The sequence below is a fragment of the Strongylocentrotus purpuratus genome, unplaced genomic scaffold, assembly GCF_000002235.5.
Source record: "Strongylocentrotus purpuratus isolate Spur 01 unplaced genomic scaffold, Spur_5.0 spur5_scaffold_6, whole genome shotgun sequence".
Classification (NCBI taxonomy): Eukaryota; Metazoa; Echinodermata; class Echinoidea; order Camarodonta; family Strongylocentrotidae; genus Strongylocentrotus; species Strongylocentrotus purpuratus.
The window spans coordinates 12,611,659-12,625,416 of NW_022145612.1; the positions used below are offsets into that span (position 1 = coordinate 12,611,659).

At 35.1% G+C, this 13,758-nt stretch overlaps 2 protein-coding genes across 3 annotated transcripts in view; both read left to right on the forward strand.

Annotated features, from left to right (window-relative positions):
• Nucleotides 1-13,758, forward strand: part of LOC100893245 (galactosylceramide sulfotransferase) — a 32,368-nt gene that overhangs the window by 11,004 nt on the left and 7,606 nt on the right. The gene's annotated exons all lie outside the window — the stretch shown is intronic.
• On the forward strand, nt 5,809-7,217 carry LOC754101 (nanos homolog 1 (Drosophila)). The gene is given in 2 exon segments (XM_001177221.3): nt 5,809-6,983; nt 6,986-7,217. Coding segments are annotated over 2 exon segments (660 nt in total). The 5' UTR covers nt 5,809-6,445; the 3' UTR covers nt 7,108-7,217.

The following is a 13,758-nucleotide window of genomic DNA, read 5'->3' on the forward strand; positions in this document are numbered from 1 at the left end:
AGGGAAAATGAGAAAGGTAAAACCGGTCACGGTCAAGATTTTTACTTTTTTTTGAGGAACTTCATGATCATTTTGAATCGCAATGTTTGTTAGGGCTTCAATATTACAACATATCACAGACACTGATAACACGTAGGGCGGATCTAGGGGGAGGAGGTGTTTCGGCGGTTTACCCCCCCCCCCCCCCCCCCCTGGGTGGCCAAGTGAAAAAAAAAGAAGAGTAAAACAGTAAAACGGCGCGATTTGGGGGTAAAATTTGGTCAACCCCCCAACCCCCCCCCCCTTGTAAAAAAAGCTAGATCCGCCCCTGGTAAATATCGCAGATTTAACATTGTTAAACGATGCCTTAAAAAAAAAACTTTTCCTGATATGAAACGGGCCAACTCTAATCTCCTCCCAGGCTCCAACACACACATGCACGACTAAGCCGTGTTTATGACGCACATACAGACAATCATAGCATAAATTTCAATACAGATGCTCATAAAAACATCTTTGTGAATATTGCTTTTGGACATGGGTGTCGATCCTTACGTAATACCTATTATTCAGGGGGGATGAATGAATAGATCATCCCCCTGAACAATAGGTATCAATTACAGATCGACACCTATGCTTTTGGAACTCGTTTTCTCTATAAGACATGTATCCAGATCAATCACCCTTGAAGTTTCATAGTTCCTCTTTTATTCACTGCATTCCTTATCGTTCATGGGATTGAACTGTGGAAGCCATGTAAACATCAAGGCCCGAATTCACAAAGAAGGTTTGTCGACAAACCTTGGTTTTCGTACGTCATATGACGCGTTTTACGCGTTTTTTACAAACCTGGTTTGTAAAGAACAAAAGGAGGTTTGGCGAAACAAAAGGAGGTTTGAGCTCAAACCTTGGTCTGAGCTCAAACCTTGCTTTGTGAATTCGGGCCCTAGAGTTTCTAGACTATTGCTATTCAAGCACATTTTGTAGAAGAGGAGTATGGCAAATTAAAAACAGCGTTCCTTTTCACCTCTATAGTTCCTTTTAGAAACAGGGAACTGTTTTTACCAGATCCTCGAAGTTCCCCGTTAGATTAAATTTCAGGAAGGAAATTCAGTTTGATTATCATTTGTTTTCTTTTACAGCATTGTCACATACTCACATCCGTATAGCCTACAACTTATTTATGAAAAATGTGTGATGTCGCGCAGTGAAGACCAATTGTACTTTATCAGCCTTTTATTTACTATAAAGCATTAGTAGTTTAAGGTCGTAGATAATAGCAAAGTTAAAAGTCACAATAATTATTATCATATATAAATATCACTGTTCCTATTTTGATTAATATCATACAATTTTTTCGCACAATAGCAGAAACAAATAATATACACTGTTGGTCATAATGGTGGAATAATTATTTTTACCCCAGTTTAGGGAAGGATTTAAAAAAAAATTATTTCTAATTGATCTAGATAATGGCATACATTCTCAGATTTTATTGAATATAAATTTGCGAGTGTTTGTTTTGCGTGACTGCTAAATCATATGTGTGCTACTATGCTAATCAGCTAGGGAACCTCGCAAATTAATATTCAATAACATCTGAGAATGTATGCCATTATCTAGATTTATTAGAAATAAGTAATTTTTTAAAATCCTTCCCTAAACTGGGGTAAAAATAAATATTCCACCATTATGACCAACATTGTATATGATATTTATTTTGTTACGATTGTTTGTAAACATTCTTGCACTGATTGCAAAGTAAACAGATAACATGTGAAGCAATAGGAAATAAGTTTAAGGTTATCTTTCATTTTCGGGCAGTGAGATTTCCAAAGTGGGAGTGTGGCCTGGCACAATGTCTGCGAAAGCTGTGAATAAGTATTATCAAGCATTCGCCAAAATTGTCAAATATTCTTTAAAATTCCTTTAAAAACATTATTGCATTATTCGCCCTCCCCCCCCCCCCCCCTCCAGAACGTGACAAGTATTTAAAGAATAATTACAGAATAGTTAGCGAATACGCTGAATGGTTGAAGATTACTAGCAGAATAATTACAGATTAGTTGAGGAATTGTCTATTTCTTAATTCTGGAAATCCATCTTCAAATAAAGCAGGGTACTGCCTTTGTCAATTTTTTTTAACTGAGCACTGATTTCGCCGACTATGAAAATAAGGTTGAACCATGGACCCTACTAGAGATGGACTAATAATGAGAGTCTTTCTTTGATCACATCATGACCACCGCCACCTGATAATGTGTATCTTGATGAGGACATTCATTTGACGCGACAATGTTGATTATGTAATCACGCTTCATCACAGACAAAAGAACCTTTTACATTTCTTCAGATTCTTTTTGCTGGACCAGGGCCCATAGTGTAGTTTCAGGAAAAGTATCGTGATTTAAGACCAGTTAGAGGAGCAGTGAACCCCAAATTATGACAATTTGTGTGATATTAGATTGATTATTAAAGAAGTGGACACTGGTGGACATACATTTGGACTTGCCAAACTTTGAAAAATACATATTCTTTACTGTCCTATTACCTTCTATTCCTTGGAAATGGAGAGGATATGTTTTAAAATGAAGTTTAAAATCATTGTGTTAAAGCCAAATTTACAGGTTTTTCTTGTAAACCACTTCTAATTTCCTTTTAAAAACTTCATATACGTCAATATTCATATGTACACCACAACTGCACATGCATTTCCGTGATTTCGAGAGATTCAGTTTCTTTTGCACAGGCATTTTGTAGATTCTTCAAGGCAAAGTTTTTTATTTTTGATGGCTGACTCGCGGCGGTCGTGATGAGATCAAAGCCTGGAAGCATGTTTGGAATGTCATTATGATACTTTTGACAGAGTCAGGTGCATGAATGTATTATGGTACCGTTCAGTGTCCATTTGTAGTAGGTCCATGGTTGAACCGATAGAAAGTATTTCTTTTGGGGTCATCTTGTAACTCAATGAGTTACTCTGAGGAAATTGTGTTCCTTTTGATCAGATTGTATTTTACCTAAGGATGTATTTCCTGATATGTCTGGGTTTTTTCCTACACCTATGCCTTATATATTTCATGGAAAATATAGATGGAAACGATTGAGAGCATTTCGTTATGAAAGCAATGTTGTCATTGCAGCACACCCATACACACACACAAACAAAATAACGCACAAGAACGCACAGCCTTTCGCCCTGACTTGAAGAATACATCCTCCTAGCTTAAAAAGAAAAACCTTTCATGATATGAAACGGACCAACTCTAATCTCCTACCAGGCTCCATCACACACATGCACGTCTAAGCCGTGTTTATGACGCACATACGGACAATCACAGCTTAAATTTCAATACAGATGCTGATAAAAAACATTTTGTGAATATTGTTTTTGGAACTCGTTTTTCTCTATAAGACATGTATCCAGATCAATCACCCTTGACGTTTCATAGTTCCTCTTTTATTCACTGCATTCCTTATAGTAAATATTATAATCTATCATAAGACTTGAAGACAGACCACCTTATTCGTCCTCGTGACGAATTAAATTCTAGTTTTTATTTCTTCCTTACACTTTTTTGTGCACACGTTTACTCGAAATCGACAAGGTCAATTTCCTTCGGATTTCTGTCAGTCATCAGGCCCTATGATTTCAAGTCTAATCAACTTTTTCAAGGTCATTAGGTCTTCGTGACGTCATCCAGGCGCCATTTTGTAAAAATCAGGTTATTATCATATCTCAATAACGAGTCATCAAAAATAAACCATATTTGGTATACATCAACTTCAGGTCAAAGGTCAACTAAAAATGTCAACACATTCCGCGCGCACACCTCGACGCGCACGTACGCGCGCATCAAAATTTTAAATTGCTCAAATTTGTTTCAATTTTTTTTGCACACGTTTCAGGCCATTGTAAGCATTTTCTAAATTTGCGCGAGAGCAATTTTTTGCGCGTTTCCGCGCGTAATCGCGCGTACTGACATTTTACAACATAGTAACGCCAAATTTTCTCTATCACATCAACCACATTTTTCCAAGCATTTTGATACCTTGTTCACCTTTTTTTGACCAGTGATAACGCAATGAGCGTCAGTCAAAGTTAACAGCACGCGCGGATCTGCGCTATCCCTATCCACATTACATGTGCAAAAACAAGCCTATAAAAAATTCATTTTAACTCTTTAGAATGGATAGATACCCCCAATTTTTTTCATATTTAGATAGATCATGAGTCGGAGATATGATTTCATGTCTCATTTGACCCAAAATTAACTCATGGCGTCATCATAATGGCCTCCGAACTCAAAATTTCAATTTGCATATTATGACGTTAGCAGATTTTTGGAAAATTGATTGTATCTCTGTAAATATTGACCAAATTTTTATATGTTTTAGCTGAGAATATTCTCTACAAATGCAGTTGCCACGATATTTCATTTTGACAAAGGCATCATGGCTTTTTTTTTGCATTTAAAGGAGGCATGTCAATTTTTCACATTTTGCGTGTATTCTCTATGGGACATGACTTTTTCTCAAAACTGGATTCTACATTCTCGTTTTTCGCGAGCAATATCTCCGTCGTTTTATCTTTGTTTACGCTGAGCTTTGAATATGTTGTAGCTGAGACAATAAGCTATCACAAGTGTATTTTTCGATCAGATGCCGGGATCATGCTCATATTTCACTTACAAAGTGGGATTTGAGAATTCTATTTTCTGTTTACGTGTAATCTCTATGGGAAATGTTTTGGTATATCGGTAACGCACTTGACTTCCGACCTCGAGGTCCCAGGATCGAGTCCGGGCGTCTCCAACAATATTTTTTCCTTCACTTTTTTTTCTTTTTGACCTTTCACTGTACCATCTCCTTTGAATATTAAAACACATAGAATCGGTAATAATGTAATAAACAGCTATTTTTACTTTATTATTACACTATTATCACTTGATCCATTACTTTTTGCGTGTAATCCTTATGGGAGATGACTTTATCTCAAATCTGGATTCTACATTCATGTCTTTTGCGAGCAATATCGCCGTTACTTATGCTTGATTTTTCTTGATTTTTGAGTATGTTGTAGCTGAGACTACATGCTATCTAAATGTTTTCTCATTTTGTTCAATCTGATGTCATCATGGTCTCTTGATGATGATGATCATCAACATCATCATCATCATTATCATCATCATCATTAACATTACCATTAATATCATCATCTAACATTATCATTATTATCATCATCATCATCATGATCATCATCATCGTCGTCATCATCATTATCATCATCTAACATTATCATTATCGTCATCGTCATCACCATTACTATGAAGATCATCATCATCATGATCATCATTGTTTACATGTCTATATACCTTCTCCCCTTTTCAATATAGTAAATATTATTATCTATCATAGTTTTATAAAAACCTGTTTATTGTTATAACACTGTAAATTGGTAATGGACTTTAAAATTAAAGATAAACTTGAGTTCTGGTAAAAAAAGAAAATGAATTCTCATAGAATCTAACGAAACTTACACTGAATGTTCAAGATTACAAATAAATGTCATGTGCCAAACAATTTTGGGAGAAAATGTATACTGGCTGAGTAATAAGCATATAAAGATAAGGAAATCAGGGTACTACTAGCCCCGACACCATATGTGTTGTCCCATATACATCTTTCTGTGTAAGTGATCGTTACTTTACCAAGACTCTGCCAAATTTATGATGATTTTGATGACTCCAGAACCTTGCATTACACACCATTACTTACATGCTATATGATCAACTTTTCTGATCCATTCCACACCTTTTCTTTCACAATGCAATCGCATTACCAGTACTAAAGTTTATCTTTAACTAAAGAAGTATACCTGTTTGTTTATGAAAGAGAGTTTAGGGAATTAGTAAATGGTATTTAAAGTTCAGTGTTAAGTTTGGACCAATTTGTTGGGCGACTCTTCCGAATCGGCCTCGAATCCGAAATCTATATGTGCGTGCTGTAAGCAACGCGCCGCGATCATGCACAGAGATGCGCGTACACATTGCAACCGGACCTTATCAAGTTCAAAATCTTTATTAATTCAATATTAAATGCTTATTTATTCCAAAAGTTACACTGCTTTAGTAATGGAAACATTACAATGCGTTTATTTTAAACTTTATACAAGGCGTTTATTTTAAACTTTATACAAGGCATAAGATAAATATTTCAAGCTCTCCTTTGTAATAAGAGCATAAATTAAACAAACAAATATTTCATAGCATAAATTTGGGATTCACTGTGTTATTTACATAATGCGCGTAAATCGCGTAAAAAGAAGTTATTGTTGTTTTTATTTGAGAATCAATAAAAACGGACTACATTTCCCATAAATTTAGATCATTGAAGACAAGCTCTTGGACGTACATCGCATTTTACAATATTTACTGTCTCGAGTTTCCACGCATTTTTAGTCACCATGTACGACCCTTTCAACGATTATTTCGGATTTAGTGGACTGTTGTCCAATTGCAGAGTAAATGATGAGTTTATCTCGACACCGTTCGACCACAACGACGACTTCGATTCCAACGGCGTCAACGTCCCAGTGATGTCGCAATCGGTTTCGTCCATCAGTGACCTGAGCATCAACAACATGGTCTCGGGTCTGCCTGTCTCGACGAGCCAGACATCGACTGCTTCGACCGGGTTCATGCCTTTACAGTTGCCGCTGAACATCGCTAAGATCACCGAGCTCTCCAAGGTGATGAGGGGAGGAAGGCGAGCCGAGTCGAGCTGGTGCGTTTTTTGTAAAAACAACGGAGAGAGTGAGATGGTGTATGCCAGCCACAAACTGAAATCGAAGGAAGGCATCACAACCTGCCCGATACAACGAGCGTATACTTGTCCACTCTGCGGGACCAACGGCAACCGGGCACACACAGTCAAATACTGCCCAAAATATAAAGACAAACAAGGAGGATCGAGCTCCGGCCCGGTGACCATCGGATCCCAGTATGAACCCCACGGACATCGACAGGACGCCGACAATCACGTTCTTCCGATCTCAGCATGAGCTCTCCTGGCGGAAGTTTATCACTATACATCGGGGGAAACATGGTACCGGGAAACATCGCCTGATCTGAGCAGCCTTTGCAGCACGACACTTCCTTCGTTCTTCCAACTTTGCTAGCCTACGACAACCGACTATGGACATAAAAAAAACACTTTATTTGAACTGAAATAAAAAAGTACTGATTGCTGGGTGTATTAATTAAATGTACACAAGTACTTCATTCTTTTTAAAATTGTTTCCATTTCTTTCTTCTTTTATAGAATTTGATACAGAAAGATATATTGTTTTTTCCATGATGATGTAGTGTGTGGTGTTGAAAGCTTTGAATGAATGTTTGGAATTGGAAACTATTTAAATGGTCTGTTGTAGAGAAGGAAATGTGAATGATGGTGTGTGATAGTAGACTTTCTTTACTTGAACTTTTTAAGAGAATGAGAGTTGTGCGAATCGATATTGAGATTAGCTTTGAAAATTAAAAAGGAGTTGAATTAATGAGTCCTAATGTTAACTCTCTGTCTCCATTATACAAATTAAAACCCTTTTACTCTTGTTCCTTTATCTTTATGACCGTGATAAAGTTGTATTCTTTCTATTTTATTCTTTTCAATTTTCTTTCATCTTGCTCCTTTTTCTTGATACACGAACAAACCAAACTTCTTAATTTAATTCCTAAAGGTTTTCTTCTATTTGTTCACCCTTTATTTCACTTAAAGGGAAAGTCCACCCCAAAAATAAGTTTGTTTCGATAGAGGCAGAATAGTAAGAAAATCAGGTGAGTGAAAGTTTGAGCAAATTCTGAATGAAAATAAGAAAGTTATGAATTATTGAAGTTGTGATCAATCAAATACAAATTGGCAACTCTGTGACTTATTATACGAGCTCTCCTTCATTTGCTTTGTGCATAATATTCCATAAAATCATGTTTTCTTCGTTATTGATGACGGAATATATATTTGTTCCTTGCAGGGGGAGTATAGAAACATATTTGCAATTATTATATTTAGGGTGCATGTATGGTTGAAATTTTTCTTGAGGGAAAATGAAAATTTTAGATTTTTTTAGTACTGAGCAAATGGAAGTTGAGCTCGCATCATACGTCATAGAGTTGCCAATTTGTATTTGATTGATCACAACTTCAATAATTCATAACTTTCTTATTTTCATTCAGAATTTGCTCAAACTTTCACTCACCTGATTTTCTTATTATTCTGCCTCTATCGAAACAAACTTATTTTGGGGTGGACTTTCCTTTAAAGGTAAAGACCAGTAATGGTCATGCGATTGCATTGTGAAAGAAACGTTGTGGAATCGATCAGAAAAGGTTGATCATCTAGCATCTAGCATCTGCAAGGTTCTGGAATCATCAAAATGATAAGAAATTTGGCCCATTCTTCGTAAAGTTACAAGCACTATACACAGAAAGATGTATATGGGACTACCCTATCTCTCTCACCAGACCATGAGAGAAATAAGTTTACCAAATATATGAATTAGTAGGCGGTTTCCCGGCAATTTTTTTATCATCATGTATTAGTCAAAACATATTCTTTCACATGATTGGTAATGAGAGCTTCTATTTCATTTTTTGAAATTGGGGCGTTGCCAATACTGGTCTTTACCTTTAATTCCGTTCGCTCTTTACCTTCCACTTTATTTCGTCATTTTTCTCTCGCTATTTTCTTTTATCCATTTTTCTGTGAACCTCTGAATGTGTGCGCCATTTTAAACAAAGCTAATGACCTAGGAGTCATGTATTTATGCGTAAATTAAGATTGCGCCCATGCAAATAATGATGACATCACTGCCTGCGCGCTGCGTTGTGCGCGCACATCATCATTTGCATGGGCGCAATTTTAATTTACGCATAAATACCAGAGGTCAGAGGTTATTGGCCCCAATTTTGGGGCCAATGACCCGAGGTCAACTGTCTGCGCATGCGCACTGATACAACTGTAAACTGGTGTATTCTCTTTTTCTCTCCGTCTCTCATTTCTGTCTCATTTCTCTCTTCTCTCTCTCTCTCTCCTGTATCTCTTGCTTTTCACCTCATTTTCATTCTTTTCAGTTGTAAATTTCATCGCGCACCAGCTGCTGGTGACAATGACAATGTATATTACGCGTATAACAAAATGCGCACCATGCGCGAACTCTATTATGACGTAACAATCACACCCTAGGCACACTGTTTGCAGTGTATCGAAAATTGGTCAAGCACTGGATGCACAGTGCTTGTTTGACGATGTTTTTGCAACTTCTAATGCTAGGAAATCCTGTGCAGTGTAGGCTACATAATTTAAGAGTATAAGATAATAAGAGTTTCTTGTATGCTCTAGATGTCTGATGTGCTTAATTATAGTAATATTGACTGCCTAATTCAGGGCAATACGACTTGCCATATATCATCCTCACCTTTGGTTCGGGCGATATACGTCGTATTGCCCGGAAGGCAGTCAATATTACTTAATTATGCATCATCATGATAATTTCTCAATATTTCGTTCATCAGTTCAGCTCATCAGTTTAGTTCAGTTCATCCGTACAGCTCATCAATTCAGTTCATTTCACATCAGTTTGATTTATCAGTTCATCAGTTCATCAGTACTTCATTCATCAATTCATATCTTAATACATCATTTTACATTGACATCATTTTATTGGTTAATTGAATTGAAGATGAGCATGATCATGAGAAATAAAGACAGACCACCTGATTAGTCCCAATGACGAATTAAATTTCTAGTTATTATTATTATTATTATTATTATTATTATTATTATTGCTATTATTATCATTATCATCATTATCAAATACTTTCCTATAATGCGCACCATGCTTTGAGAATGGAACTTTTTGAGTAGTATGAGTTTAGGAGCAATACAACGCTGGAAGGGAACGCACCTTTTCTGAAAAATCCTAAACTCTAACATATACTTTGAGTTGGCTGAGCCAGCACGGATTGGAATATTTTCTAAACCACTAAAGAAACAGAGTAACTGTTGTAATAGCTCTTTGATCGCATAGGCAAACAAATAAATATATACGTGTGTATTATCCTGTAGAGTGCAAAATATGTATCTTTATTTAAAATGTTGATTAATCATATTGAACAAAAATGGATTCCTACTAGTCTTCTGATAGTATAGATGATTGGTTATGTAATACATGTAGTGTTATAATTGTGATATTATAGGCCTTTATGTGCTCAGCATTGGTCAGACTCCATTCATTCAGGAATATGACTTATTCTGATTTTAAATATTTGTATTTTGTTGCAAAAGGTTCAAGATAGCTTTCACTCCTACTTTGCTGTTGCTTGCAGTAAAATGCACGTGATACGCTTAAAAAAGAGAGAATCCATTGTGATGAGTGTGCAATATCTTTCGAAACCAAATAATGCTATGCGGTTAGAAGAAGGTTAACAATGAGGAACGATTTCCAAACAAATGTTTGTTCTGTATGCTTATGGGTTCATATGGCTGTATAATATTTTTGATAAACGTTTAATGTCTTTCTGTGAAGAAACATTGGAAATTTAGATACCGAAAATACACCCATAATAAGTACAACGTAGCGATAGAGGGAGTTTGGTTAATGCTCACCAGTGTACTCTGATTATCGACATTATGTCCGGGGGATCCATCCTATTTCATATTTAGGCAAACAGTGCAAATCTAAATATATTTAACCGTCAAAGTATTGGGTTTGTGATCATTTCTACTGAATCCACTATCGTACACAAATAATATGTTTCAATTTTTTTTTTACATACAGCTACCCCCCCCCCCCCCCCGAAAAGAATAAAATAAAGACATAAAATACTCGTTTCTCAGCATTGGTAACAATGGAAACGAGATGGATAGTCTACATTCAGCCCTCATTTGATACCCCAAACAAAAATAGCCATTCTTCCTCTATTTCTTCTTCTTCTTTCTTCCTTCTTCTTCTTCCTTCCTTCCTTCCTTCCTTCTTTTTAATTATATTATACGTTTGCTTCGGGACCTAAGTGAATAATGTAAAAGTAATTATAAAGCTTAGAGTCCCGCCATCACGTTAACACGAGGATGTACATGTACGTGCGTGTGATTGGTATTTTTATTTTTTACCATAAAACAAATATACAACCTGTAGATGTACATCATCGTTGGTTTACAACATTTTAGTTCAAGTTCAAATTTTATTTACACATCTGATTTTAGGAAACACAAGTACAATTTATATGCATATATATATATATATATATATATACATTAAAAAACGTTAAAATGAAACATCTTCAATTTAAATCATAATGTGGTGAGAAAAAAAACAAAGGCCAATGGCCTATCAAGGCTATTCCCAGAGATAATACAATTTACATAAAACGTTTCTTAAATGTACTAAAAATGAGATAGAAATACAGAGATTAAAAATAACACAAAGCATCAATATACCGAATTAAACCAGACAAATCCATTACAACAACAATAAAAAAAAAGGAAAGGCATTTTATGTAGAAAATAATCCTAGTTATACACATTCATATACGAGATATTTCTTGAGCTTTCTTTTGAAAATTGATACTGTTGGGCATATTTGAAGTTCTTTGGGCAATTTGTTCCATAATTTTGGTCCGGCATAAATAACTGTCGTTCTTGAGAAATCATAAGTAAACATTGGCAGATGGAAAAGATTTGATTGACAAGTTTCATAATTAGTCACATTTCTATTACAAATAATCATCTAGAATCTTTGGAAGTATACTTGTAGAGTAAGAACAAATAAAGATACCAATCTGTTGCTTATGTATCGGTCACTCGAAATTTCAGTACAAAAGGGACAAAGGAGAGAAAAATAAGTTTTATTCTCGCTTTCAGGAGATTCATTGAATCACCCTCTCTCTCTCTCTCATTGAAGTTATGTTGTTTTAAGAACAATAGCTCCTTTCCTTACCGGCCCTAGGTATATTATACGTTTGCTTCGGGACCTAAGTGGTTAGGTGCTTCACTGTGTACTTTACTATGTAAAAGTAATTATAAAGCTTAAAGTCCCGCCATCACGTTAACACGAGGATGTACATGTACGTGCGTGTGATTGGTATTTTTATTTTTTTACCATAAAACAAATATACAACCTGTAGATGTACATCATCGTTGGTTTACAACATTTTAGTTCAAGTTCAAATTTTATTTACACATCTGATTTTAGGAAACACAAGTACAATTTATATGCATATATATATATATATATACATTAAAAAACGTTAAAATGAAACATCTTCAATTTAAATCATAATTTGGTGAGAAAAAAAAACAAAGGCCAATGGCCTATCAAGGCTATTCCCAGAGATAATACAATTTACATAAAACGTTTCTTAATGTACTAAAAATGAGATAGAAATACAGAGATTAAAAATAACACAAAGCATCAATATACCGAATTAAACCAGACAAATCCATTACAACAACAATAAAAGAAAAGGAAAGGCATTTTATGTAGAAAATAATCCTAGTTATACACATTTATATACGAGATATTTCTTGAGCTTTCTTTTGAAAATTGATACTGTTGGGTACTGTTGGGCATATTTGAAGTTCTTTGGGCAATTTGTTCCATAATTTTGGTCCGGCATAAATAACTGTCGTTCTTGAGAAATCATAAGTAAACATTGGCAGATGGAAAAGATTTGATTGACAAGTTTCATAATTAGTCACATTTCTATTACAAATAATCATCTAGAATCTTTGGAAGTATACTTGTAGAGTAAGAACAAATAAAGATACCAATCTGTTGCTTATGTATCGGTCACTCGAAATTTCAGTACAAAAGGGACAAAGGAGAGGAAAATAAGTTTTATTCTCGCTTTCAGGAGATTCATTGAATCACCCTCTCTCTCTCTCTCATTGAAGTTATGTTGTTTTAAGAACAATAGCTCCTTTCCTTACCGGCCCTAGGTATATTATACGTTTGCTTCGGGACCTAAGTGGTTAGGTGCTTCACTGTGTACTTTACTATGTAAAAGTAATTATAAAGCTTAAAGTCCCGCCATCACGTTAACACGAGGATGTACATCTACGTGCGTGTGATTGGTATTTTTATTTTTTTACCATAAAACAAATATACAACCTGTAGATGTACATCATCGTTGGTTTACAACATTTTAGTTCAAGTTCAAATTTTATTTACACATCTGATTTTAGGAAACACAAGTACAATTTATATGCATATATATATATATATATATATATATACATTAAAAAACGTTAAAATGAAACATCTTCAATTTAAATCATAATTTGGTGAGAAAAAAAAAACAAAGGCCAATGGCCTATCAAGGCTATTCCCAGAGATAATACAATTTACATAAAACGTTTCTTAAATGTACTAAAAATGAGATAGAAATACAGAGATTAAAAATAACACAAAGCATCAATATACCGAATTAAACCAGACAAATCCATTACAACAACAATAAAAGAAAAGGAAAGGCATTTTATGTAGAAAATAATCCTAGTTATACACATTCATATACGAGATATTTCTTGAGCTTTCTTTTGAAAATTGATACTGTTGGGTACTGTTGGGCATATTTGAAGTTCTTTGGGCAATTTGTTCCATAATTTTGGTCCGGCATAAATAACTGTCGTTCTTGAGAAATCATAAGTAAACATTGGCAGATGGAAAAGATTTGATTGACAAGTTTCATAATTAGTCACATTTCTATTACAAATAATCATCTA